Source organism: Psittacula echo, assembly GCF_963264785.1.
Source record: "Psittacula echo genome assembly, chromosome: Z".
In the NCBI taxonomy this organism is placed as follows: domain Eukaryota; kingdom Metazoa; phylum Chordata; class Aves; order Psittaciformes; family Psittacidae; genus Psittacula; species Psittacula echo.
The window spans coordinates 83,968,416-83,996,174 of record NC_137742.1 but is presented as its reverse complement, the minus strand read 5'-3'; the positions used below and the strand labels follow the sequence as shown (position 1 = coordinate 83,996,174).

The 27,759-nt window shown below is 47.8% G+C and overlaps 2 protein-coding genes across 3 annotated transcripts in view; both read right to left on the bottom strand.

Annotated features, from left to right (window-relative positions):
• ATP6V0D1 (ATPase H+ transporting V0 subunit d1) overlaps positions 1 to 22,178 on the bottom strand; it is a 36,419-nt gene extending 14,241 nt beyond the window's left edge. For both annotated transcript variants that reach the window (XM_080637459.1, XM_080637460.1), the window contains exons 1-2: positions 22,017 to 22,178; positions 11,204 to 11,375 (exon numbers count right to left, since the gene is read on the bottom strand). In XM_080637459.1, coding sequence (XP_080493585.1) covers positions 11,204 to 11,375; positions 22,017 to 22,146 — 302 coding nt within the window. In that variant the 5' untranslated portion in view covers positions 22,147 to 22,178. The remainder of the gene's footprint in view (positions 1 to 11,203; positions 11,376 to 22,016) is intronic.
• Positions 22,179 to 23,784: 1,606 nt separating this feature from the next.
• AGRP (agouti related neuropeptide) lies at positions 23,785 to 24,986 on the bottom strand (the record flags this gene model as incomplete). Its single annotated transcript, XM_080638194.1, has 3 exons — positions 23,785 to 23,976; positions 24,489 to 24,583; positions 24,818 to 24,986. 3 exons carry the CDS (start codon positions 24,984 to 24,986, stop codon positions 23,785 to 23,787), a joined length of 456 nt encoding a protein of 151 aa, XP_080494320.1.
• Positions 24,987 to 27,759: the final 2,773 nt, after the last annotated feature.

Genomic DNA, 27,759 nt, shown 5'->3' with positions numbered 1-27,759 from the left:
GAGTCACCTGCAACACCATGAATGCTTACTGCAGCCTGCTTAGCAAGGAAAAGAGATTGGGACATAGGATGGTCTGGTAGAGACTGGAGACCTGAGACACTTGTCTGGTAGAGACTGGAGACACCGACCAGCTCTTTGGTGAGGACAAGCCTCTGCACTAGCTAATGTGAACACTCAGTAGGAGCTCAGAGGAGAAAACACTACATGGAGGCTCTATGTAAGCTGCACCCAGTGACAGAAGGTACCAGGATTTTAATCAAGAGATAAAATGGTATCTTTTCTGAAGTTCCCAACCTTGCCTCCACAAAGACCATAGCAAAACTTTCCAGGGCAAGAACGTGTTTTATACTCCTCCTCTGAGCTGCTATCTCCCCACGCAAGGAGATGGACACAAAACGAGCGTATGCTCAGTTTCATATTCACAGTTACACCCTGCCTTGCTCTTCCTGTCACCACTGCACTGAGGTGTGGTATATTCCAGAAATTCACGTTCACAGAAATACCATTTTAAGTTGATACCAAGAAGTGTCCTCAACATCTCACATGAGAGCACAATTTCTTATTAAAAAACAGAAAAGAGTCAGCAAGCATAGAAATATCATCCACAGCAGGAGAGAGATGATGGTTTAGAGCTTCCTGAAGTCTGAGACAAGAAGAGTAAGTATTACAGAACCCTAGAATGATTTGGGCTGGAAGGGACCTTAAAACTCACCCAGTTCCACCCCCCTGCCAGGGGCAGGAACACTTTCCACTAGAGCAAGTTGCTCCAAGCCCCATCCAATCTGGCCTTGAACACTGCCAGGGATGGGGCAGCCACAGCTTCTCTGGGCAATCTCACAGAGAAGAACTCCTTCCTAATGTCTAATCTCAACCCTTCCTCTGTCAGTTTAAAGCCATTCCCCTTTGTCCTGGCCCTTGTCCAAAGCCCCTCTTCAGGTTTCTTGTAGCCGCTTTAGGCACTGGAAGCTGCTCTAAGGTCTTCCTTGAGTCTTCCCCAGGCTGAACAAGCCCAGCTTTCTCAGCCTGTCTCCAGAGTGGAGGTGCTCCAGCCCTCGTAACATCTTCACTCCTCCAGTGACACCCAGTTCAGCACAATACACACTGGGTTACACTTGCATAACAAGAACTAAGCCAGGCTAGGCTAGGCCTAGAAAAGCCAAAAGGTGTGTGTGTGGTGGGGGAAATGATCCCTCCATGAGCAGTAGGTCAGAGAGATCGTTCTCACTGCTGGCTATGGGAGGTATGGTCTCAGACAGGCACAGCAGAGACCTCCCAGAGAGAGAAGTGGAGAGACAAGCTCCAGAAACTAACTTGTCGTCTGTGAATGAAGGATCATCAAGGAGGAATAGGGCACACATGCAAAAGCCATGTGCAGGTTCTTTGACAATGTACATGTTCCTCCTCCTGCTGGAGTTACTTAAGTACAAATGAGACGCAAGAAAGACTGCAATGGCCCACTGAACATTGGGAAAGACTTTTTATAGCAGAGGAGCACAGGAAATTCATGAAAGCTCATCACAACTTAGCATTTACAACTTGGCCTGAAGGCACTCAGGCATAGCCCTGCAAGGCAGTGACGCCAAGACAGTTAGGGCTTCTCCCTCCCCCACTTACTAGTCTAATCTTCAAGAGTCATTGTCCTGTGGCAGATAGGTTGGGTTTTTTATTGCTTTCTGCTCCAGGATACTAAAGAAACCGTAAACAATAATGCAAGTGGTCACAAAGCATGACTAATGACAGAACATTGCACGACCTGCATTTCTCAGGGATCCTCTGAAAGCCTTGCCAAAGCCAAACTGTAGCTTAACAGCTGCTGGGCAAGGGGTCATGAGGACGGCCCTCCTGTCAACAGTGGGATAAGGCACAAGTGCACAAGCTAGGCTGCAGCTCAGGAGTTTTGCTGGGATGGGTTAAGGTATTGTATTGCTCAGGCAACTTTAACGCTTTCTAAAACCAGCATTAGACTAATGCAGACTAATGCTTGCAAGGCCAAAGTCACAGAATCCTAGCCTGTTTTGGGTTGGAAAAGACTTTAAAATCATTTACTCCCAACCCTGCTGCCACGGGCAGGGACACCCTTCGCTAGACCAGGAGGCTCCAAGCCCTGTCCAACCTGGCCTTGAACACTGCCAGGGATGGGGCAGCCACAGCTTCTCTGGGCAATCTGTGCCAGGGCCTCACCATCCTCAGAGTAAATAATTTCTTCCTTGTATCTAACCTACATAGCCATCACCCCTTGTCCTATTGCTACAGTAACTGATGAAGAGTCTCTCTGGTGTCCTTTGTAACTGCATTGGATAGTTACTCAGATGACTGTAGAAGCATGTGTTTATTTTGGGATGAAAAAAGGAAATCTCCAGTGGGATCACAGCAGTGCTTGAACCCAGCATGAATTCTAGGGACAGCTTTAAATGACAATTAAGTTGTTTTGACTACAGTCACTTTAGCATCCACTGCTTCCTTCTTACAACTCATCCAATTCATGTACACAGGGGCTAGTGATGGAAGTAGCCTAATGGAAAAGTTTTGGGCTGGCTGTACTGCTGCTTCCTTGGGTTTGTGCATAAGTACACAGACCTCTCTATATCCCACTGGGTTAAGGACTTTGAGCAAAGGTGCTGGTACACAGAGCCACCTGTTACACCTCTTGAGTTTGAAGTATAAGCAGGTATGGGGGAAAGCAATATACAGACTTCAAAGCACAGAAGAGCAGTAGCTGATATTGTTGACACTAGTGCCAACAGCTGACATACTTGTATCTAGAAGTGTTCTTGTAAAACCATCAGTAAATAACTGTACAGCAGTCCTGAACTGGAAATGAAAGGGATGTTGCACATCAGGAAGAGCTCAGTGCCTCACTAAGGCTTGTTTGAGGAACAGACAGCAGAAGAACAGAATCAAATCTTTACATCACTTTTTCAGCTCAGACTAGAATGTATCAGACCAACAACTTCTGGCCACTAGGAGTTCTGCATGTGATGCCCCAAGTGTTCTCTTCCTATCTTTGCTCGCTGTCTTTCCTAGAGTCACACCAATAAAAACCACACCTAAGTGGTAGGTTTGTGAACCTGCCAGAGAGAAAGCTGAGAATTTTATGGTTGCCACCACAAACCAAGGGCATTCAGCCAGCAAGTGGGTGCCCTGCTAAACTCAAATCATTGAGACCATTTCACAGCAGAGTTGTAACATCACAGTACTAGAGAGGCTCGGGCAGCCTTTCAAATCTAGGCATCCAGGAATGTTCTCAGCATTAATCAATATTTAACTGTATCTCCACATGTTTTTTACTATCTTCTAGTGAGTCTACGTGTCTTGGGATAGTGACCTCTGTTTTCCAGTGGCACCTTCTGGTAACTTATAAGCAGCCATATAGTGTTAGCTGCATTAAAGACTAATGAGAGAAAAAGCTAGATGAAGTGCTTTTTTTTTTTTTTTAACTCTGAGGCTTTATGAATATGATGTTGTGTTCTAGCTGTGTCCAAATCCCTTGAAATGCCAGGGAATGTTTTGAACACCTCAAAGCCTTGTGCAAGAATCTCTGGCTGCCTAAACTTGATGCCTCAAAGCTTAAAAACACTAGGGTGATATGCAAGGCTGAGTCTTGGCACTCCATGCTGTGCTGAGTAGACCCCAGGGCTAATTACGTTTTAAATATTGACCAGAAACATGTAATCATGCTGCTTTCACACAGATCAAAACACAACACATTTCAAGGATATGAAATTAGAGGAAAGACTGTGCTGTTTAATCTCACTTTATCCCCAAAACTGCCTCTTGTAGCCAAGACAGCTGAAGGAGTTTGATGGCCTGAAAGCCTTTACTCATTTCTCAGTGACCATATGGCCTGGACCTAACAAACATGCAGAACATGACTATGCATACAGATCTGCTGCTAGCAGAAGACAAGACAAATCATCCCACTTGACATGCAGTAAAACAGATGGGCTAGATTTAGCTCATTCTCCAAATATTGTGTTACTTCCACAAAGCCCTATGCAAGTATTTGCTAGACGTCAAATTTGCATGCAGAATAGATCTGGGAGAGGGGACTAGGACCCAAGATATCCCCAAGAAGCATTCAGAAGCAGCACCCTTGGCTTCCAAGCCTTTTCTGGGCTGAACCTGCCAGTCTAAAGCATTGGGTGAAGCAAGTTGATGGAAAGGCAAGAGAAAAATGAAGGCTGCTAAAGTCCAGCATCAGAACACCTTGAGAATGGTTTCAATCAAGGATTGAAGCATGTTACATGGGAACAGAAGTGTTCATCCAACTGAAGGCACTGCACACAGGTAGCCTTCTGGAAAAGTCACAACCATACATAAATTTATTAGAGGAGCACTGATAACCTTCCCGTTTTATGCCTCTACCAGACAGGCTCTAGAGGGAAAGACTGCAAGAATCACCAGCTTTATCATTCAGCTTTATGCAGAATCATTCAGCTTTAAACAAAGCCCAAGAAGATACCTAAGTCCACACACTGCCTCTGGATGAAACACATCAGCTTGAGCAGGGATGTTATCCAGAGTTCCCATCTAATCACCCACAGCTTGCCAGAGCCACTTCTTGGGGCTGCACTTTCATTCAAGATTTCTCTTCGTGAAACACTGGCTTAAATCTGGAGGTCATCACTTGCTTTTTCTGCATCTTTACTGCCACTGACAACACTTTGCTAGCTCTTCCAAACATTATTGTAACTCACTGTGTTTGTGAGGCACTGTGCTAACACCTTCCAAGCAAAGAACAGTGCTGGTTTGTAGGAGCAGGGTTATACTGTTCCAGCTCAAATCCAGTGGCCAAATGAAGTGTTTTCCAAGCATTAGAGGTTTGGAGGAAAAAGCATTTCCTCAACATAACACACAGTGGAAGCCACCTTTGAAAGCCTCTCTTTCTGATGAGGGCACCCACAGTCACACCATTTTGAAAGATGACTCTATGCCTCCCCCTCAGGCACCCAACCCTGTCTGTGCTCACTGACACTGGTTCTGGGTAACAGGTAGGAGATCTGTGTCCTTCGAGTATGTGGGTATGCAGGACAATAGCTGCAGTTCCAGTGCTACCATCCAGAGGACACAAGTCTTTGATCGTTTCCAGACCATTAGTTACATGCCCTCTTATTTTGAATATTGCATAATTCCTCCAAGAATTTGGCTTATCAGTTCAACTTTGCACTCCCTGCAAACAGGGAAGCTGTTTGTCAGAAACCTGTGCTTCTTTGCCAAAACAGTCTCTGCCAGAAAAAGCTCATAAAGGTTTTATTGCAGGATCCCCAGCCACTCCAGTCATTTTTCCTTCCCAACCTCACTGCCACCAAGCAGCCAACAACTAATTGAAAATAGTATAGCACAGTTTTAACCACAGTAGATTAGGAAGGATCCTTCAGATTGGGGCATTTGCCCAAATAAACTGCAAGTGTCTAATGTAAAGCATTAGGAGCTTTTTCTTCTGCAAGAAAGACCTTCAAAAGGATGCAGTCATGTTTTGTAACCTCTGCAGTTATGCCAGGATGCACACTCCAGTACATTTAGAATAGACAGGCAACTTCCTACTCCAGAGAAGAGGACTATTGCTCCTCAGCAAAAGTAGCAATGGAAAACAATTTGGCCCCAGAAAAATCACTGCTGCAAGACGAAGTTCGAACGCAAAGTCATGCAGCAGAAACTAGATCTATCCAGTGCATGGGAGAGGCAGAGCAGCACTGGGTCAGGGAGAAGGTAACAGAGAGAAGTGTCAGCTACAAAAAAGCATGTGAAAGGGGAAGGGTACATGCAACCTCATCAAAAACATGCCTTGTGACCACAAAAACATACTGAAAGCAAAGTTCCCAGGTGCATCCCCAGGGCAACAAAGAATCCAGTTCCAGCCCTAGAAGACTGGTGAGGTAAAGACAAAAGACAACTTAGTCTTGTCCTCTGACAAGAGGCTTGATTATGGATTTGGGAAATGTGTTTAGACCCAGCTCAACCCTAGACCTCACTCTTACAGCAGGCTCAAGTCTCCACACAGTTACCAGCAGCTCCCCCCCATCTGAGCACAAGATCAAACCCTTCTCTGCCTAACAGCTTGCTGCAAGGGCTCAAGGAGCCCAAGAGCTGTCAGAGCCCTGCACACCAGGATCTGTGAAACCACTTCCAAGGGGAAGGAAGAGATCGTGCTGAAGCAAGGGCAAAAAAACCCCAAACAACCAAATCTTTACTGCATGTTTTTCCCCTAGAAAAATACTAAAGTTGGCAACCAGACCAAGCTACAGCAGACAAGAGTCAGATGCAGCACCATGATACAGAATCCTATCCAAACCATGTACAGGAACACTGAAAGGAAGGAGAGACAGGACATAGCATGGTGACAGGCTAACACAAACAAATCCTTTACAGAAAGGCAGGGCAGCATAGCACGGAGAAGAACCTAAAACCCACTTCCATCCCACAAGTCAGTATGTGCTTGCTGAATTCAGGAAGTGGGTTTTGCTGTTTCAAGTACACTTAATACCTGTTTGTTGCTGCCCTACAGAACATCACTGCATTCCCTCAGCCAAACAGTCAATTGTTTGTGTTGGAGCGAGATGTTAACAGTCAACTTGTGCCTATCAAGTCAGAACCTATTGTGGGCTGTTGAAAGACATGGGAAAACACCAGCAAGGAGCTACATGGCAAGACACAGAGCTAGCGGGTGTTTCATAGACTGTGGCAGGCTCAACAAGGTGAGCTTTTCCTTGCCGCAATATGCAGTGGCAGAAGGCCACCAACTACAGCCACCACTTGAAAAAACAAAAGGGAAATCAGCCAACTTCCTCTATATTTTGATACTAACAATACTACACTTGCCACAGAAAAGTTCCTGGAGAGGGTAAGAGCCAGGAAAGAGTCAGTGTGGTCCCAGGAGAGGAGCACAACAGGACAAAAAACAGTGGCAGCAAGTGACAGAGGGAACTGGCTTGCTGCCTAGGTGCATTCTTGGGTTAGTTTTGTTCATGTGCCTTTCAACAGTGTTCTTTCTCCTAAGCTCAGGAGGTAAGGTAACTCCTGTTCACCTCCAGAGGTTACCTAAAGGATGGGATGCCCCTGGGGCCGGGCAGTAACAGGGCTGGAGTGCCACCTTCCGGCAAGTCACAGAGCTGCTTCACCTCCCTGGAGCTGGGCTGGGACAGCGACCAGGAACAGCATCCTTCCGGTGCTCCAGAGCCCCCACACCAGCCCCGCTGCTGCTTCTGCTTCCAGTGGCACCTACCTGGGTTTACGGGCCACAGAGAAAAGGCAAGAGAAATGACAAAAGGGGGGACAAACAGCTTTTGGCAGGTTGAGGAGGGGACAAGGGCATACCTGCTCCTGAGATCAGACAGTTCCCCAGATACCTCAGCAATGTGCCCTGGGTCAACAGCAGAGCACCCTTGAAAACCCAGTGCAACACTCACCTGCTGATCAACTCAAAACCACCCCAGAGGTCCAACAGGACAAAGACTGCTTTTAAACGCTCCATCCACCTCCCAGCACCAGCCACCAACATCCTGACTGCTCTCAGTGGGATGGTACCTGCATATTTAACATGCCACTGTCTCATGCGAGATTATCTAGTATTTCTAAGAAGGCCAAGAAGTTAAGTACCTACAAAAGCATTCTGCAGCAGTGAGTTTCAGAGCTGAACTGGACATGCTGTAAAACATTTCCTTCCATTTTAAGCCAGTCACACCTCCTACAGAGCCACTCAGTTTTCAAAATCTGTTCACAACCAATGCCTCTCTCTCAAGATAGTACCAGTGCACTCAAGCTTTCCTCCTGCAGAAGCCAGCCATGCTCAAACTTTCCATATCTTTCTACCATTTTCTATTTCAATTCAGCCTGTATGGTTTAGCACATAGACACATTCAGTTGAGTACAATTTCTTCTTCTGATCACCTGGTGAGTCACTCGCCCTGAGCTGCCTATCAGGAACACCTTTACCATTTCCTCCTCAAGTTTTATTAGCTACCCTAAAAGAAAGGAGTAGGAAATAGTCATGTTCAAAAGGCCAAGATAAATCACCCCATTACGCCTATTCTGTGTTCAAAGCCAGAGCAGGAGATCAAACGGCACAGGCTTGTTCCAGTGTCACCCAGGTAGGCAGATGACACAGTACCTCTGCATGCACAGGCTCAACACCCCCAGCATTGCCAACATTGTTGGGCTGAAATTGCCTGTGATGCTGCTAGCATACAAGCCTGGGTTAGGTGAAGTACTGGCACAAGTACACGCTGCCAGACTCCTAACAGAGCTGTCCTGTGGTCACTCAAGCTATTTGGGATGTGCATGGGAAGCTTCCCAGGAGAGCGATCTGCAAACAGGACCTCTGAAACTTCTATCCCCTGCCCTGAACCAAGAGCTGCTACAACCTATGGGACAGTTTCAGGGAACAAAACACAAGTCTGAAAGGCAGCCCAAGAAGTCATACCTAGTCTACCCTCTTTTCTACTAGCCCTGTCACTAAATATTATCAACAGAATACAGTAAAAACTGCTGGGCAAAGGTGACACCCTCTTCAAGCTCCTGTGTTTCAGTGCCATTCTTATATTTTGTCTGTAGTGTCATTAGAAGTTATTAGAGCTTGTAACATGCTGACAGCGACTCCCACCTTGGATCTTCTGAAGCTGGTAACACTTTCCCTATTTCAGTAACACTCCACTGGTGTGATGAGTACAGAGTCAGGGGAGACTCTGGTGCAGCAGAACCACAACAAAATGCAACTAAACACTTGAACTCCTTGTACAAAAGGCTCTGCAAGCATAAGGATGTTTCATGTAGGAAAGTGGCTTTTCTCCTGCTTCACCTTTTGCCTTCCTCCAGGCAGCACTGCAGACAGTAGTATTAAAGCAAATCTTGTGGGTAAAAAGGAAGAGATGAGAGTGAAGACAACTCAAGGAAGAAACATCCCGTGCTGAATGGGACCAATATACTCAAGAAGAGATTATACAGTAGGTAAAAGATAGGGATACCTGCAAAGAATTGAGATTTGCTGTACAGAACTCATCAAAACCAGACAGACAGAAGCAGAACACAATGAAAGTCAAATCAAGCTGAGGACAAAACACCAGTTTTACAATTAAGTCATTCCAACAGCTGGAATGATAGCCACCAGGCTATCAGATCACAGGAGATGTTCAAGGTCTTCTACACAGCTCGAGCTGGATATAGACACTGGATAAAGGTCAACAGGACTGTTGTAACAAGAAACTGGACTTCCAGAGCAATTCAGGGTCTTCCTACCAAGTCATGCAGTGTGTAATCAGGGCAGGCATGGTCTGAGGCCTTTTGGTTCATCTTTTACAGACACCAGTTTTCAAAGTGAGACTGTTTGGGGACAGCAAATTTTAAAGTCTGCAAGATACTCATCTATCCTGCCCAAACTATTGCCTTTAAACAGATATGGCAGAAGCTAGAAGAGACCACTAGTGATTACTATGATATTTCCATAGAAACATTTCTATAAACCTGTAAGGTAGCAAAGGAAAAGCATGCATGGAGGACAAACTACCTAATATTGCCAGGCTCAAACGGTCTTTACAGCAAACTCAAGATGGGCAAAGAGGTGTTTTGAAAGTTCAGTTTGAGAGACTAGAAGAGATTGTTCCAATCAGCTTAAGATGAGCTAGGAACTACTGCATCTATTGCAAACACTCCTGCAAGATGAGGGCTTAGTAATGTCCTGCTGATGACTTGCTATATCTTACTCCATATTTGGAGCCAAATATGAAAACTCCATGTGTTTTATAGACAAGCATATAACAAAAAGCTATTTCTTAGAAAATAGGAAAGGCTTAGAAGACAGGCAGCTTTAGCAGAGTGACCCAGAAAATAACAGGTAAGAGCCACTGGGTCAGAAAATGAGATAGTTGTTTCTACGTCCTTTCAGACACAGAAAGGACAGAACAGGAAGGAATGTGGCTGACAGACAGGTCTTTAATCAATATCTGCATGTGCAGGAGACACCCTAGATAGGCCAATCTTAAAATCTTTGAACTGACCGCAAAGGCCTGTCTATATCAGCCTCCATCCTTCAAAAATCTCTAGGTGGCTAGCAAGATAATACACACACAACTGTTATAAATGCAAGATTAAATATCACGTGTCAGGGCGCCTGCAATGAGCCCAAACTCACTATGTCAAACAGAGCAGTGCTGATTTATGAACTATCCTACTCAAGAACAGAGTACTACTTTCCCCTCAGAGATCCAAGTTAAAAACATGTTCTACTGAGCCTGAAATTAACTTTTGCCTGTAAGATACCTCCTTACTGCTCAGAGGAGGCCATCGGCTAGGCAGTTTGCAGGGCAAAATAGATCTTACAGGAGTGTAGACTAAAGAAAGGAAAAAATGCAACCGAAACATGGACGTAAAAGTGCCGACTAGCACAACTGGTATCTCACCAAAACTAGGAATTTCACTTTATTACCAATTAAAGCAACACACAGAAGCAGAGGGCTGTGCAAAACTGCTAGGCGAAGACACTTGTGAGGAAACTGTGCTATCTCAAGCTTTTCACATCAGCTGAACCTGCTGTGGAAGTGTACACACCCTGTGTCTTTTCATGCACCAAGTGAGACATATTGAGGGTGCTGCAGCCCTGTCTTTCCCCACTGCATGTTCTAGGCCCTCCCCTTCCTTACTGGAAATCCACTATTTGGTGTATTCCACAGAGTTGGCTGAAAAAAAAATTTAAAAAAAATTAATGATTAACACCAAAACAGCAAGGTGGTTCAATTTTTGGCCACATCAACTCCTTAAACTAGTTTGTGACATGATCAGAGGAAGGCATACAGACCCCAGAGTGAGATATCAGAATCACAGCAGCCTCGACAAAGGCTGACAGACCTCAGTGGGTCAGAATGAGCAGGCAACTGCTGTTGTGCACATGCATTGCAGCAGGATCACATTTAAGAATAATAAAATAGGAACATTTAACACAAGGGACAAAGGTACATGACAGGTCCAATAGAGACTGAACCAGTGCTGCAGGGAAGCAGCCAAGCAGCTGTGCCAGCACACCTGAGAAGCAGAAGCCTTTAATAGCGTAGTGATACTGTGCTGCTGCTTTGAGACCTCCAGATACAAGTTTTGTTCAAGAAGCGGAAGAACACACAGGAGCTACAGGGTTGAGAATGGAAAACAGGTCTGAGAGCCCTCAAGTCTGAAAGAACACCAGTGTTTCAAATGCTATTGACGAATAGCTGGTACTCACGTGATGAAGTCCAGAAAACTTGCTAGAGGCTCATAGGCATGGTTCCTCATGTGACGGAACTCCACTACCATCTTCTCTTTCAGCTTGTCGTCTATGACAGAGACAGTGAGTGGGGAGGCTTCGTTGGCCAGGAAGTTCCCATAGTCTGTGCTCTGAAGGTGCAGTTTCAAGTCTGAAAAAGAAAGAATAATTCCACTCTGCAGGGTTTGTGTTGGGTTTGGGCTGGTTTTAATTTTAAGCACACTCAAGAAAGCTGTTGCTCAGCCCTTCTCTAGGCATTCTCTTCTCTGAAAGATCACCTAGAAAAAACCCACATTAAATCATATGTTTTTATCTGTGCTTAGTTTTATCATGGACAACTCAAACACAGGAGGAGGTCAGTGTTTCACAATACCAGCTTTGCCCCATCTTAAAGAGGTAACTGTGGCACTGTGTAACTGGGCATACAGCTGCCCACTGTGCTTGATCAAGATGGGAGGTTCTAGATTTCTAGCAAATACTTCCTAGAAAATAATATTAAAAACCAACAACTTAAGCACTTTCTCTAGCCCCAAGGGCTCTGGTTGCAGGCTTCTCTGAAGCAATCACAACCAAGAACCTATCTGTACCCACAAGCAAGTTCCCTCAGATACTAGTGATGGGTGGCACTGGAAAAGCTTTCAAAGCCAAATATATGAACAGCAACCTTGAAATTATGAAACAAGCAGACCACTTAGACTGAGTCCAGAGCAGTGCCATGAAGATGCTGTGAGGGCTGAAGCACCTTTGCTCTGAAGACAGGCTGAGAGAGTTGGGCTTGTTCAGCTTAGAAAAGAGAAGGTTTCCAGTCAACTCACCCTAGTTTCTATACTGGGCATGACATGCTTTGGTAAGAATACCCCTTTGAATAATAGTTCAGGTTAGCTGTCCTGGCTGTGCTCCCTTCTGGCTTCTTGTGCCCCACCTCACTGGCAAAGCATGAAAGACTGAAAAGTCCTTGATTTAGAATAAGCAGTACTTAGCAACAGCTAGAACACTGGTATATTATTCTCATCCTAAATTCAAAACACAGCACTGGATCAACTACTAGAAAAAAATTAACTCTATCCCAGCCAAAACCAAGACAAGGAACATGCTTAGAAGCCTTCCCCTCCTCCAGTTTGGAGTAGATGGAACCTTTGTTTCCTCCCTTACCCCTGCTGTAGGTCAGGTGCCCAAGCAAGCTCCAGTCCTGGCCAACAATCAACCACAACATGCTGAGCTCTGTCAAGATAAAAGCCCTATTTGAGCCAAAAGCATTTAAGTGTCTCCATGGAAAAACTGAATCCAGAACTGAGGAACGTCATACAATCCTACAAAGCTCTGCTAGTTGCACTGGTACACAATGTTCATCTTCCTTCAACTTCCACCTTGGAGGGCCAGTTAGGCAAGCACCCTCCAAGGGATTCAAGACCTTTATGGGGAAAGGAAAGTAGCTGGAAGAGTTTAGTCAAACCAGATGTGAACACACAGTCCAGAGAAAACAAAAAGAAGAAGAAAAAAAAAAAAAAAGCCATTTCTCCCTGGTTTCTGTGAAAGAACAGCACTAAGGCTCCCTTTCCCCTCCACTGAATCATTGAGTCCTCAGCATTACAGCACAAGCAACCACAGTACCGAGGTCAAAGCAAGGACTCAGACTAGCTTGAAGAGTTTGATCTTTTGACATTCCACCCAGCTACAGGCACGAGCTGGAGAGCATCCTCCACACTGGGCTCCAAACTGAGCTTGGACTGTACAGCGAGACACTGTCCTCAGCCCAAGGGGTCAAACAGCTTTCAAGCTGACTTTAACTCTTCTGGTTATTTCCAAGAAGGTCTAGTAAAGATGTTGTTGACCCAGCACTTTTATAGTTATGAAGACATTACCACTGCTAAGCGTCACAGGAAACACGGTGGTTACAGAGAGAGGAAAAGGCCAGCGACTTAGAAACATGACAGAAACCGAGCACTATTTCCGTGGTTTACAGGAGAGTTTGGTGGTACTCTTACTAAGGAAGCCTGGATGCAGCAAAGAGTTACTTGCCCAACACACATCCCAGCTGAAGCAAAGCAGAAACTTAAAGTAGATCTCTGTTCCCCAGACTATGCTGCAGCTAAACAGCTGTATTTTGTTCTACCAAAACATTGCCAACTTATGCTCACACTTCTGAGGTGGGAAAACATTGTCTGGATAACTCAGACAATGGAGTTTTCAACATGAACCTTGCCACAAAGTCAAACACTTAACAAGTTTCAGTCCCTCTTCTGAAAGGTCTTCAATGAGAAGCTTTGGAGTCCAAGTGGAAATTAAGTTCCACTGTCAGATCAGGGCTTTACTTGTTTGCTTTTAGAGGAGGGTGGAGAAAGCACGGAACAAAATTCAGCAGTTGCTCAGTGAATGTGAGAGAAAGGATCATGGTAAGAGTACTGCACCCATAAAATCAGACTGCAAGGGAAGGCCCAAGGGGACTGCAATAGCTACATTCACATACCTCCTTCTTGCATTTCTCTGCCATTGTGAAGAGCTCTAACGAAAACTAAGCCTTCCCAGAAAGGCATGTAATGCTGTTTTGCAGCCTATACAGGACCTTGGAGAGGAAGCAGTTATTGCATATTCTACCTATCTCCTACTTCAGTAGGGAAGCTTCCAAAGTTTCTAGCCATTTCCTCAACTCCAATTCTACTGGCCCAAAATCATCTGTTCCTTTTGGTGTCATCACAACCTGCAACTCTGCTCTTCCTTTTGAGGCTGCAAGTGACACAAAAAGTAGAGTTTGCCATACCATCCACTTCCAGGAAGTCAGAGCTGCATCTCATGGAGACCAGAGTCACACAGGCTGCATGCTGTGCCTTGCAGCTTCTCTGTCAAGAGCTTTGAGCAAGCTCCCAGAGCATTTTGTCCTGCTTGATGAGGGGGTTGCCCCGCCAGCTCCACAGCACAAGAGTCAGCATAACATTATGTTGCAACTGGAATAAGGGGCATGTTTATATAACACTTGGAAAGCCAGCCACAAACTAAAGTCTTCTGAATCTCTTAGCATCCAAGCAGACAGAACAGAATAGATTTTCCAAAAATCTGACTGGATTTATAAACCCTGACTCAATGTACCCCATAGTGTACAAGTGACTTACTTAAGTGAGCCTGTCCTCCTCAAGCCCATCACTAAGCCTCAGCCAAGAGGGTTTGGGAGGTTTTAATAGGGCTATTCACATGTCAGGCTTCACAGTTAAGAACAAACTAATCCCATGGTCTCACAAATCCCCTGCCAGAAGAGCTGTTGCAGTAGCACAGTGACTAATAAGTAGACCCACTGCTGAGCAACCCCAAGCTCTCCAGAAGCTCAAGTTCCTATTTCCTAACACAAGTTCAGACTGAGCTGGAGTTGGCCTCTAGCAGCAACTGCAACACCTCGGAGGCAGCAGCTGCCAGGGATCCCACACGCTGGATGTCGACAAGATGCTGGCTGGAAGTCTTCTGCCTGCTGAAGAGAGGACAGACCTGCACCTAGAGCCCAGGCACTGCTGATGGGCTCCTCCAGATGCTGAGTAGCATCAGCACACAGCCTCAATGCAGCACCTGCTTCTGAGAGGTATGTTTGCCTGTTTCGGCATTTTTCCAAGCAGTTCACACACTTTAAGAAACAGATTTGAGGCAGCATTTGGCATGGGAGTGTCTGAATTACCACAACACTTTTGTTCTCTCTCCTCCCCCACAAAAGCTAGTAAATTATGGCCAGGTCATAGTTCCCAGAAAGTTGCCTTATGCAAGAACACAACAGCTTGTCAGAACAACAGCCTGTTTCTGCTGAGTATTCAAGTAGGGAAGTGCTTGAAATTACCATGACATGTACTTACAGCCACCTCCTTTCAAATCTCTGATAAGGCCCTCTGGTTTCAATGCAGCGGGCTGTGCGTGAGGCACAAGCACAAATGAAGTTTAATTCAAGTACACCTTGACATTTCAGATGACATTTTCATGAGAGACTTCAGATCCACAGCAATATTACTATGCTCTCCTGCAGGTCTGCTGTGTCATAACAAGGAATTAAGCCATTATTCAGTCTTTCAGACATCTGTCAGTCAAAACCTATCCTCTAAGCCCTACTCACAGTGACCCAAGGCCCTAGCAACTCAAACTTCTACCCTTCCTTCTTCAGCATCCTCCCATAACTGCAGAGCTCTGAATCAAGTTAAGGGCTTGAGCACCTCCAGGCAAGGACCAATTTGTCTTCTCACACACAGGCACGGAATCAGCTTGGAACCTGCAAAGGCTTAACTGATGTTTTCACACAATTATCTGCTGTGACCCTGACATTTCATTCCAAAGCACTCAGGGTCATCGCTGCATATACTAAAATTACCATCTTTTTTGACGTCTCCCAGGCTGGAGGCAGTAAAGCAGCTGAGGGATCACACAGCAGTCTGCAGTTCAGCTCCATCACCCACATCTCCCTTCAGAAGACTGCAGTCATTACCATTTGGCTTACTGCTTTCCATTAGATCTGTTTAAAGCCACCTCAGACACTCCTGGAACTGATTCACTGAAATCTCACTCAAGAAGTATCCAGAGACCCTTCATTCCCCAGAGAATTTAAGACCTTTTCTGTGGTTGCACACCACAGTACAGGTATATCAATTTTCTTCTGCTGTCAGGCAGCAATTCCTCTAGGCCAGAGGAGGAGCAATTCCTCTAGGCCAGGGCTAGACACAGAGAAGCATCATCTTTGCTCCTTTCCACCCACCAGCATCTTGCCCCTCATTCTTCACTTCACTGAGACATCCTCAGCACCAAACAGCAGCCCATGTTTCTAGTCCAGCCCTTCCCGGGGTTGAAGTTGCCCCCATCAGAGCCTCAAACCCAGCACAGCCAGGTTTTGTTTCCTCAGGAGCCCCTCAACCAGGTAGCCATCTCCTGATCCTTCCAAGAGGTGAAGAACACCTCCTAACCTACCTGCATGTCCAAGAAACTTCACCTCTATGTACCCTTTTCTTCTCCCCTCTAAAAACAGACTGCACAAAGTCACAGCTGTAACCTCTGAGGTCCAGTATACCAACAGGACATCAGCCCAGCACCTAGTGCAGTGGTTTAAAGGAGAGGCAGCAAATCATCCAGAAGCTAAGGGAAACAGGACAGAAAACATTCTCACACTGCAGGAGCCGACAGCAAAGGAAAAACAAGATGAAAGTACCAACAGGCTGCCAGGAAACACAGACACCACCATCTTCTAAGGAGGGGCAGGACACAAACAAGGACTGAAGCTGCACTAGTACTGAGAAGCTGACCTCAGCTGCTGCATGCAAGTTCAGCTAGAAGAAGCCATGAAGTGTGTGTCTGCCCAGTAAAGGAGGCCAGAACAAACAGCAAAGAGCCTCTGCTGAACCCTGCAGGAAGCCAGAGACCACAGTGTTTGTTTGCCACCATGATTTAGCAGGCCGTGGAAGTGCCATCTTTCTCCCAATAAAGAATGTTTTCCTTGAGCTCATTTTAACAGGACAGCTGATTAACCAGCCACAGCCACCAGTTACACTGGAGGATGCAGGACAAAGCATTGAGATTAGAAGGACTAGCCTTTCAGCTACTGCTCTCTCTCTGTACATGCAGCCAGCATTCACAAGACAGGAACAGTCTAAGCCCTCCTAAGGTGTCACCATTCCCATATGCTCGGCCTCATCCTGCAGATGAAAGCTCCTGGGGACAGGGACAACCCTCCTGCACAGTCCCAGCAGGCAAAGGTCATCTTTCCACAAAGGGGTCTCAGATGTCAGGAGACAGAAAACATTGTTATCATGCTTTTGAAAGGTATCTACCACATTACAGCTTGGCTTATACACCAGGATTCAGACTGAACCATTCACAGAGTTCAAGACGGATCTAAGTATGGCCACACTTCAGGACTATCAAGTGGCCACTCCTTGGTTGCTTGTGCAGCAGAGGAGCTGCACGGGAAAGGACCTACCCTCTTCTCCCCACACCCAGGACAACACCATGAGCTCCACCATGGATCCAGGTGTCAAAAGCAAGCTTGCAGGCAGTTTGTAGCTCTGGTAACAATGCAACCTATACAAGAGAGGACGCACTGCCCATGTAGTTAAGCCGAAAGAGAAGCCTAGCTCCAAACTTTCTGGACCTGAACTCCAGGACCACAGCAATATAATGGAAGAGAGAAGGGTAGCACAGCCTCTCCTGCTCTCAGTGAAACGAGACGTGGTGAACATTCAGCACATAACACCATAAAGCAAAGTCAGCCTCCAGGGGAGAAGAAAGATTCTCGGGACTATGAAAATAAAAGCACATACTGCACTCAGCAGAAGCCAGGTGCACAGAGGAAACACTCCAAACATCCATTTCTTGCCTCCAAGAGGCCACAGCTCTGCTCAGGCAGGCCTCTGCTCTGGTGTGTCTACTGCTCTATGGTTAGACAACAAGAAGACAGATTTCACTCCACAGTGGCTCAATAACATGCTCAATGCACTTCCAATTATTTCATCACCTCTCCTTTGCCTGGAGAAAGAGGAAGAGGAGAGAGTGGAGGAGAAGCAGATGTCATTACACTGAAGAGGCATTTAGGCCAGTAAGCCTTTAGTAATGCACTCCTCAGCTGGCTGAAAGCAGCACTTCCTTTCTGGGCAGGGAGGGCTACAGACAGCAACCCTGGAAACGCTCTTCAAGACTCAAAACCAACCAACCCAGCCAGTCTTGGTTTATTCCACACCACCCAGCCCTGTATCAAGAGCATAGCACTCCCTGTGTGTTCCTCCAGATGCATTTGACAGGAAACAGGGCTCTGGTGTGAGGACACCATTCAGGCAGATCACCATGCCCTCCAGCTGGTGTGAACCCAGGCAGTCCAGTGCTTCAAGCTCTCCAATTTCACTGTTGATTAGCAAGCATCCTACAAATGGAGGCCATGAAATTTCTCTCATTCTACAAATGAAGAGATGAGAGGACCACAGTCTTGGAAATCCTTTCTATCTAAAAGAATCACATGTATGTTCTTCTCCTAGCCAGCCTTTGCCTCTCAAATACATCTCTGGGGCTCAGACGGTTGCTGTGCTCTTCACAGACGTGACACAACACCACTACCTTGGGGTTATGTGAACTGAAAACCCAAGAGCTTTCACAGGAAAAAGTGTGGGCTGAGATGCACAAATAAAACACAAGAGAGCCTTGCAGGGGCATGAAATTCATCCTACACACACCTTAAGCTGAAGGCACAAAAGAGCCCATCCCACCATTGTTTCCATAAGGTGCACAAGACCCTAGTTGGGCCAACTGCACCAACAGAAGCACTAGCACCCACAGAGGTGGTGGTGGAGGAAACACACAGCCTGTGGAAAGCCTTTCCCAACAAAGGCCTACACTAATAAGCTTTAGCCAACTTTTCAGCTAGCCATTTCACAACCTCATTACCTAAGTAGAAGGTGATATGTCCTGCTGCTGGATTTCACTGTATCAATCACATTTGTAACACTGGCAGGTCGAAAAGAAATGTTTCCTATACTAACAGGGTGGAAGGAAGAGGAACGTTAGCAATAGAAGGTTCATAAACGCTGACTTGAAGGAAAAGAAATTCCTGTTTCTAAAGATGCTTCTGTGCACCTTGCACTGTGCACAATGCTCCATACTTTTTGGAGTACGGAGCATTGCAGACCAACAGTAAAGTCTGGCAATAACCTACATTCCAGTTCCAGAATGAACTCTGCCGCTTAAAAGCAGCACTGCTGTCCAACTGCATCAACAGCTTTTTATTCTCCAGAGATGATACCAGCCTTCTAACAGGCCACCACAGCTTTTAGAAGGTGGAGACAGCTCACCATCCTTTTGACAGCAGAAATGTGGGTGACTCATAAGTTTGGTTACCCAAGAGTGATTCCACTCAAGCACAGATCGATGCTCACAGCATCGAGGCAAAAGAAAGCAGCTCCAAGTCCTTCACTGACACCTTGTGTTAGAAGCAGGAATTGGCTGTCATAGAGAGGGCCGGGCACGTTCTAAGCAATATCCAGCACAGGTGTGTGGCACAGAAGGATACCTGGCAGAGAAACGATTACAAAATTTGGAGCTAAAATAAGGGTTTAAATATATTATTGGCCAGGGCTTCAAGAGAGAACTTAAGCCAAAACAGCTCTTACTCCCTCCCCTCAATCCTAGTCATGTTTTCCTGCCCCTTCTTACAGCCAGCTTAGGAGCCTGCCTGACCACCTGTTTGGCCCTATTTCCAACTCATCAAGAAGCCAGAGCTTGAACTGGGTTTCTTTGTGATCAGATAAGCAGAGGATCACACAGAAAAGCATGATCTCCTCCTTCCAGCAGCACTAAGCTGTCAGGCCAAGTCCTGAAGCAGAGAAGTCAATTCCTTTTTGCTTCCAGAACAATACAAGCACACAAGAGGAAGCAGCATTTCAGAGCTGGAAGCAATACCTCCTAGCAGCAGCAACCAGACGGATACCGGATTCCCAGGGCTAGCCTCCAGATAGCCTTGGTTCTTCAGGACCAAGGTGATGATTTGCTCCAGGACTGAACTAACTGCAGAGCCAGACCCAGGCAGGAGGAGCAGTGAAGACAAAACAGAATAGCAGAAAATGTATTTTATGCCAGAGTAATTATTTTGGCTGGTAATAAGCTAGCTACTGCCTGGATTTAGTGCAGACAGGCATCTGGGAGAGAAAATGTTAGAAGTCTGCAAAGCACAGGAAACAGGTACTAAAATAGCAAAATGGGAACTAAAGGAACAGAGGAAAGAAATGGTCTGACGACAGACATTGTAAGTGATCAACAGCAAGGTTCCTCTGGAGGAAAATCCCTCTATAAGAGCACCAATGTAGAGTGCCTTGTAGAGGGACTTTGTCACTTTTGGTGTCTCTAGGGGCACAGAAAGCCAAGTGGAGGAGGAATGAGAGTGGCAGTGAACTTAGAACAGCAGTCAGGCTCTGAATGAAGGGTGACAAGGAGCATAGCAGCAGCCAACATCAGGGAGCTGTCAGGGCAGTAACAATACCAAGACAAATATACGAGTGGGGATGGCACAAGTTACTCCTGGGGAGATTCTGACTGGACAAAAAAGGAAAATTTTTCCCAGTGAGAACAACCAACCACTGGAATAACCTCTGCAGGGAATTTTGGACTCCTCAACACTAAACACTTCAGACTGGGCTGAATAGGATGCTTGCATATGCAGTCCAGGTCATGCTCTGCCTAGAAAGGTTGGACCAGATGATCCTTGAGGTTCCTTTCAACCTGGGATTCCGTGATTGATATGGGAACTCCAAAGTGATCACTCCAAATGGAGAACACAGCACTCCAAGGGAAAGCAAAGTTTACAAAACCTCATTCAGAAGGCAAGGAAAGGAGAGGGAAAAAAATTATATACTTAAGGAGAAGCTGTAAGGTACAGAAAGACTCCGAAGAAGAAGTTACCTGCAGGAAAAGTGATAAAGTGATAGTTTAGGGCATGCTGAGACTTGTGACTAGCAGGAGAGCATGAATACCTCCCACCACTCTTCCAGACCCTGAGCTCCATAGCAAGAATGATACAGACTGCTGCAAGCAAAGAGCTGCAAAAAAATCTACCTGAAAAGGGGCTTCTGTCCTAAGTAAAACCACCCTGAATATGTTTTAAGGTAGAGACTGAGGCACACCACAGCATTCTGTTCCCATTCTGTTGTTTAACAGTTGACCGAGTAGCTCCAGGTAACTTGCATCCAGGGTTCTGCTGGTCAAGGATCCCGCTAGATAGTTGGTATAAATTTCAGTCACTCAGCAATGACCATCAAGATAAGGGTGATCTTAACCAGTATTTTCAGAAGAAAGAATGATCCAATAATTACAGTCCCATTGACCAAAACAACCAACATCTCTGGATACACGTCTCTCTGTTTCAAGAGAGATCTGTTTTTGATCTTCATGATTTGTGACACAGGTTCTGGACACCCATGAGGGAAAACTGTTAAGCAGGTCACTGATACAGAGGAACAGATCAGCACTGGCTAATTAAGATAAACTGAACAGAGATGAAGAGCATCACTGAGGAAAACCTTCATAACTCTCTAGGTTTATACACACCGATCTAGAATAAAAGACGATGGCTGGAAGTCAGGTTCAGCCTTGAAAGAGAACTCAAAATTACAGGTGAAGAGTAACTCACCAGTGAATTTACAAAGGTCTGCACTGGAGTTTTTCCACTAGCAACCCTTTAGTAACAGCATGTACTTTCCTAGGTGACCCAATCTCCTCAAACTGATCACGGGTATCAGAGATTAAGTTAGATTACCCCATTAATCTTGCTTCTGGCCTTAAAAAGCCTCCCTGCTCTGCCTGCCACTTAGGAAGTGAAAGTGCAAAACAAGACTCCTCAGCAAAGCCTGACAAACTGACCAGGTTCCCAACAACCGCAGGAAGCACACCACAGCCTCCTCAAGAAAGCACTGGGAGCTTCCTTAAACTGCCAGCTTTAATCAGCTGCTGCAATCACAAGGCCAGAAAATTGAATCAGCTGAGCTCGGAGGAAGCAGCCACGGTGGGAGAACACCTCTAGCGTGAGGTATGCTGCCCATGGAAGGGTGGGTTGGAACTAGATGATCAAACTCAAACCATTCTATGATTCTATGGCGCCAAATGCCTGCTCAGCCAAGGAGCGAAGATGGAAAAAAGCCTCAAAAGCGCCTATATGGACTCTTATCCCCGCTGCCACACAACCCCCCTCCTCCCCACGGTCCCACCACCCCTCCATTCGAGCTTCCCCCTCAGCCCGACAGCCATTCCCCTCAGTATGAAGGCGGGGGTGTCCCCCACCCATCTTAGACATCCCCCAACTCACCCTCCAGGCTCTCACACTGCACCAAGTTCACGTAGTCACCTTGCCGGAGCACCCCCGCCTTAAAACCGCGCACCAAACCTTCCAGGTAGCCGTTATCGACGTTAAAATACAGCTCCGGGAAAGACGACATGGCGACAGCCGAAGAGGAGGGAAGACTATGGCGGCGGCTTACATTACGTACGTACGTACGTACGTGCTCCTGCGTCCTCCCCTTAAGGCAGTCCAGGGCGGGAAGCGGTGGTGGCGGTCGGGGGGAGCAATGGTGGGAACTGTGAGTCTTGATGTCGGTGGTCGTGACTGGCCCAACACAGCCTTGCTTTTCAAGCCCTGTTCCTGGAGATTATAAGCCACCACTGAGACCGAATTAAACAAGTATTTCACTATATATAGACATAGTCATGGGCGAGACTTCCAAAATTCTCCAGATAAAGCAGGCATGAAACAAGAGGACCAACTGCTTTACTTTAAATCGGTGTGGGCCTTCCTTCTGTTGATAGGTTAATGGTTGCAAGAAAAAACAGCTATAAGGAGCCTCTGAGGGTTGTAAATTAGCCCAAATGAGAATACGCAGTTAATTAGCAAGGCTAAGCAAGCATTTTGGTGTCCTTAAGTATTGGGTTTACATAAAAGGGTAACATGAGTGGGGGTATTTCTGCCCACATGACCCCCAGAGACACCTGGGGGAGATGCAGTATGATATGCAGTGAGTAATGAGAGTTGTGGGCACTCTGCTCTGGTGAGACCCCACTTGGAGCACTGTGTGCACTTCTGGTGTCCTCAACACAAGAGGGACCTGGAGCTGCTGGAACAAACCCAGAGGAATCCACGGAGATGCTGTGAGGGCTGAAACACCTCTGCCTGCAGACAGGCTGAGAGAGCTGGGCTGGTTCAGCCTGAAGAAGAGAAGGCTCCTTAAGGGGAGACCTTAGAGCAGCTCCAGTGCCTAAAGGGGCTACAGGAAACCTGGAGAGAGGCCTTGGACAAGGGCCTGTAGGGACAGGACAAGGGGGAATGGCTTTAACCTGACAGAGGGGAGATTGAGATGAGCTCTTAGGCAGAAGTTCTTCCCTGTGAGGGTGGTGAGGCCCTGGCACAGGGTGCCCAGAGAAGCTGTGGCTGCCCCATCCCTGGCAGTGTTCAAGGTCAGGCTGGATGGGGCTTGGAGCAACCTGATCTAGTGGAAGGTGTCCCTGCTTGTGGCAGAAGGCTGGAAGTGGATGAGCTTTAAGGTCCCTTCCAATGCAAATCACATGATTCTATGTATATAATAATGATATATAAGCTGTAAACTGTCTCTTCTCAGGGTGCGTGATAGGCAGAACAATCCCCTCTGCACCCAGTACCGTAATAATGTTGGCTTTCTAACCTGTCATTCTGGTTACAAAGTTTATTTCCTGGATTTTGGTGGCACCATAAGCGATACTGACAGGACAAGAACACAAGTGAAGCTCCCAGTGCAGCCAGAATGTCACTTCCTGGGGCACTCCTCCTGAAAGACTAGGAATAGCCCTCCAGGAGCTGCTCTGGAAAGAAAGTCAATCTCATTTTGCTTGACATGGAGGTGCTTGACATCGGCTGTGTGGACATGATGCCCACCTGGGCACATGTACCCTCACCTTGCTGTTCCCCCTCTTTCCTGAGACTCCCAAGCAGACACATTGAACCATTCCCACTCAGCAATAGCTTTTGCTAACAGCTGGTTTATTAGAGCTGCAAAGCAGGAGGTGCCAGACACGGGCAAGGAGCAGGCAGCCCTGCAGCACAAGCACTAGTTCTTGCCGCAGGGGAAGCTGGTGCTGATTTTCCTGCAGTAGCAGAAGGCATTGAAGAAGCGGCAGTAGCAGGTGGCACAGGGGTCACAGCAGGGGACCTGGTGGCCCAGGCACGACTCCAGGAGGCGGACACAGCGGCGGGGGGAGCGCTTCTCATGGCTGGCAGCTTCTACTTCTGTGGAGGATGCCTGCTGGAGGGAGGAGGAAAAGAGTTGGTGTTAGATCACTGCATGGGAGAGAGACAAGAGTGGCTGCTGAAACCTGCCACTGCCAGCAGCTCAGTTCTGTCACGCCCAGTTCTGGACTGGGTCTGTGGGGAATTACCACTGAGCCCCAGAGACTCTCATGCCTCATTTGTCATGTCTCAATGCCTTTAAGCACACATTTAACTTGAAGTGCAGCCTCAACTTTAATGAAGGTGGCACTAAGTAGAAGCACCAGTATGTGAGCTAGCCACTGCCTGGTTTGCTCCTGCTCTGCAGAATGTGCACGAGGTTAATTAAACAGATTGCAGGAGCACAGGTTTGCACCACCCTCCTTTCTGTGCCAGAGCCTCTTGCAGCTCTGGGCAGCCCTCACTGCTCTCCAGCAGACAATGAACAGATATGCCCTTCAAAGGCAACACCACACTGGCCCCAGGGGCACTGAGAAGGCTGTCCCACTTCTTGGGGTGTCTGTAAGAAAGCTCAGGGAGCATTACCTGCGATTCTAGGATGCTGTCTCTCTGCATGAGATTACCATCAGCTTCTTGGACCTCCAGGGTCATCTGCTCGAGCCCCAGCCTGGGGAGAGCTCCTGCAAGATACAAAGGCTCAACAGCAAGGAGATAAGAGCTGCTGCAATATAGTGAAGGCTATATAACTGCTCTCACCAGCCAGTGACAGAAAAAGCTGTGCTGCTTTATGGGGCTCCCCTGCAGCACCTCGCCATGGATGGGGGGTCCCCACTTCAGTTTTGGGGCCCTGGCCATGCCAGCAAGCAGCTTGTGGAAGGGGGGGAACTGGGAGAGTGGGGTACCACAGGACTCACCCGCTGGCTCCGCAGACACCTCCTTGACTCTCCGCAGCAGGCTGGAGTAGCGGGCTCTGTCTGTGCCCTCCAGCCCTCCACTCACCTTCCCTGACAGCCCACAGCCCACGTCGGCACCAAGGACAACCCCCTGCAGCAGCCCGCAGCACAGCAGCAGCACATTCAGCATGGTCCTGGGGGGCAACCTGCACAGATGGGTCCTGGCCAGCGTCAGCCCACCTGCAGGCAGCCCAGCCTGGCTGCCACTGCCACCCTTCCACCATCACCCCCTAAGTAGGCCCTGTCAACACCCACCACTCCACTTGCTCTCATGGACTGGAGAGCCTTTCCTGAGCCACCACATATGCTATGGGAGCGGTGAGGTGGTGGCACAAGTTGCCCAGAGAAGCTGTGGCTGCCCCATCCCTGGCAGTGTTCAAGGCCAGGTTGGATGGGGCTTGGAGCAACCTGCTCTAGTGGAAGGTGTCCCTGTCCATGGCAGGGGGTTAGAACTGGGTGAGCTTTAAACTCCCTTTCAACCCAAACCCGATGATTCCACAGTTCTTTTACAGCAGTGCAGGGTCTCCCTGGCCCAGAATGTTGAGCAGCCTTCATCATCCTTCAGCAGCCACAGGCCATTGCAGTGCTGTGCTTTCACTGCCTGCAGGTGTATGGGATGTGGCCAAAACATCCAACACAGCTCCTCTCTGGTGCTTGTGCTCACAGAGTGTGGAAATGACACTCATTTTAAAGCACAGACAGACGTGTTTCTGCTCCCAGCCTTATGGGCTGGTTTGCAGCACGGCAGGAGGGAGTGCTAGGAATGGGCAGGAGACACAATGTGTGGTTGAAACGTGACAGAGCTGTATATTGTGGCTGGCACAGCAACAAGTATTCCCCCTGAAAGACAAACTGCTTTGCTACAGCTCCTTTTGCAACCAAACCATGGGGTTTGGGCACCCCAACAAACATGCGGCTTTGAGAAGATAGTGTAATGCGAGGCTGGCAGAGAGAGCAGTCGTGTCATGGGCAAGACCCTCACAGGGGCTCCAACCCTCCAGTGCCACCCAGTTAACTCAGCTGCATGGTTTCTAGCTGGGAAGCATTTCAATACAAAACTCTCTCTGCCTGGGACATGGACACCATCTTCAGATGTCTCTCCCCTTTGGACCACCCCAGGGTTTGCTTCCCCTTGCCTGCCCATGGGCCTGGATGGGGACTCCCATGGAACCCAGCACCTCCTGTTTTAGCAGCACTGGGGCTCCAGCCTTGGGTCCAGCAGCCCAGAGCTGCACCAGCGATTCCTTGCCTCCCCTCCCCATCCCCACAAAACCATGCAGCCCTTTGCCAGCAGAGACCCACAGTTGTGAGTATCGCATCTTGCATGCCCCCACCCCTATCCCAGCCCCTTCCCATAGTAAGCACTGACCTCTCCAAGCAGAGAGGGGCTTGCTGCTCACTGCTTCTCCAAGCTTGCTGGGAGCGCTGCTGCCGCTCTCTGCCTCGATGTCCTCCTCCCCATAGGCTTACTGGAGTTTATATCAGCTTCTTAATTAATTAAGTGCTGCAGCCACATGACTCTGCTAACCACAATGTAGGTGGGCTTCTCTGAAACCTGGCTTTGTACGGACACTGTGACAGCCATGGGGCAATGTGCAGGAGGTGGGGGGAGGGAGGGAGGACTCTGTTCCTGCACCCTGCATGGCTGCAAGGAGGAACAGATCCCCATTGCCCCCAGAATCTCATTTCTGGGAGTGATCCCCACCATCCTTCCAACCAAATTCCCTTTCCAGCCATGCCAGCACTGAGGCTGCAGCCTGAGGACATCTGGTTCCTGGTTACACACTTTACATGCCTACATGCTCCTCTCTTCTAGTTTTCAAAGGGAATGGTGCCCACAGCTCTTGGCAGGCACCCGCCATGGTCCAGGGCCTCCATAAGTCCTCCAGCTTCTGACCACTGCAAATTCCTCAAGCTCCTACCTGTGCTAACTGCATCTCTCATTCAGGCATTCTTTGGAAAAGCCACAGCTCCCCACAGCCAGGCACTGTCAGAGGAGCCCCGTTGAGCATCCTGAGCTTGACTTCATGGGAAGAAAGGAAGGAACCAGCCACTCAGTTCTCCCCAGCCCTAACGTTGTATTTTACAGCCACCGTATGTGGCCCCTTGAGCTTCTCAGTGCAGAGACCTCCAAGGGCCACTCCAAACCCCAAAGGGAGCTGCAGCCTCAGTCACAGAATAGGCACTGATGGAGGTGGCATCTCTGCAGCCTCTCACTGGCCAAGGCTGTTGGGGGACACGCATCCCAGTGCGCCTTTTATCTGTTCTCCCTTTTCCAACTGAAGGCTTCAGACCTGTGTTGGCACATGTACAACAGGCAACTGTGCAGAAGGATACAGACCTACAGAGTGGGTGCAGTACCCAGTACCCTGTCAGGAAAAGGACCTGGCCCCTATACACACAAGCACTTCGCTAGTGGAGGGCAACCAGGAGTGGAGCTGGTGAGAGCCTCCACAGTCTGCTCTGAGAGCAATCTGCTGGAAATCCTAGTGCCAGAAGCCAGGAAGGAATCACTTTTCCCTTTGAACCCCAGATGCAGAGGACCCTGCAGGGTCATGGCAGGGATAAGACATGAGAGGGGTTCAGAGGGCTGTGACAAGGGAGGCTGATGGCCCAGGGTCTGCTCCCAGACCCTGCATGATCAAGGACATCCCAGCACGTCTCCAGCGGAGCATGAGCCCATGCTCCTGGCTGCACCCTGCATACTTTGGATGAAGACTCATCTTGGCTTAGAGGCAGGTTTGGCAGCTCCCCCTCTTCCCAGTCCCATTCCTAAAGCCCCAATGGGTGCTGAGCGCCCCATCCACCCTTATTCCTATGTTAGGAGCTGCTGGCAGCTTGTTCCCCGCCCCCAGCTCCTCCATTCCCAGCCCTGGGTGTTTGGTCCTGGTCCGAGTTGCGCC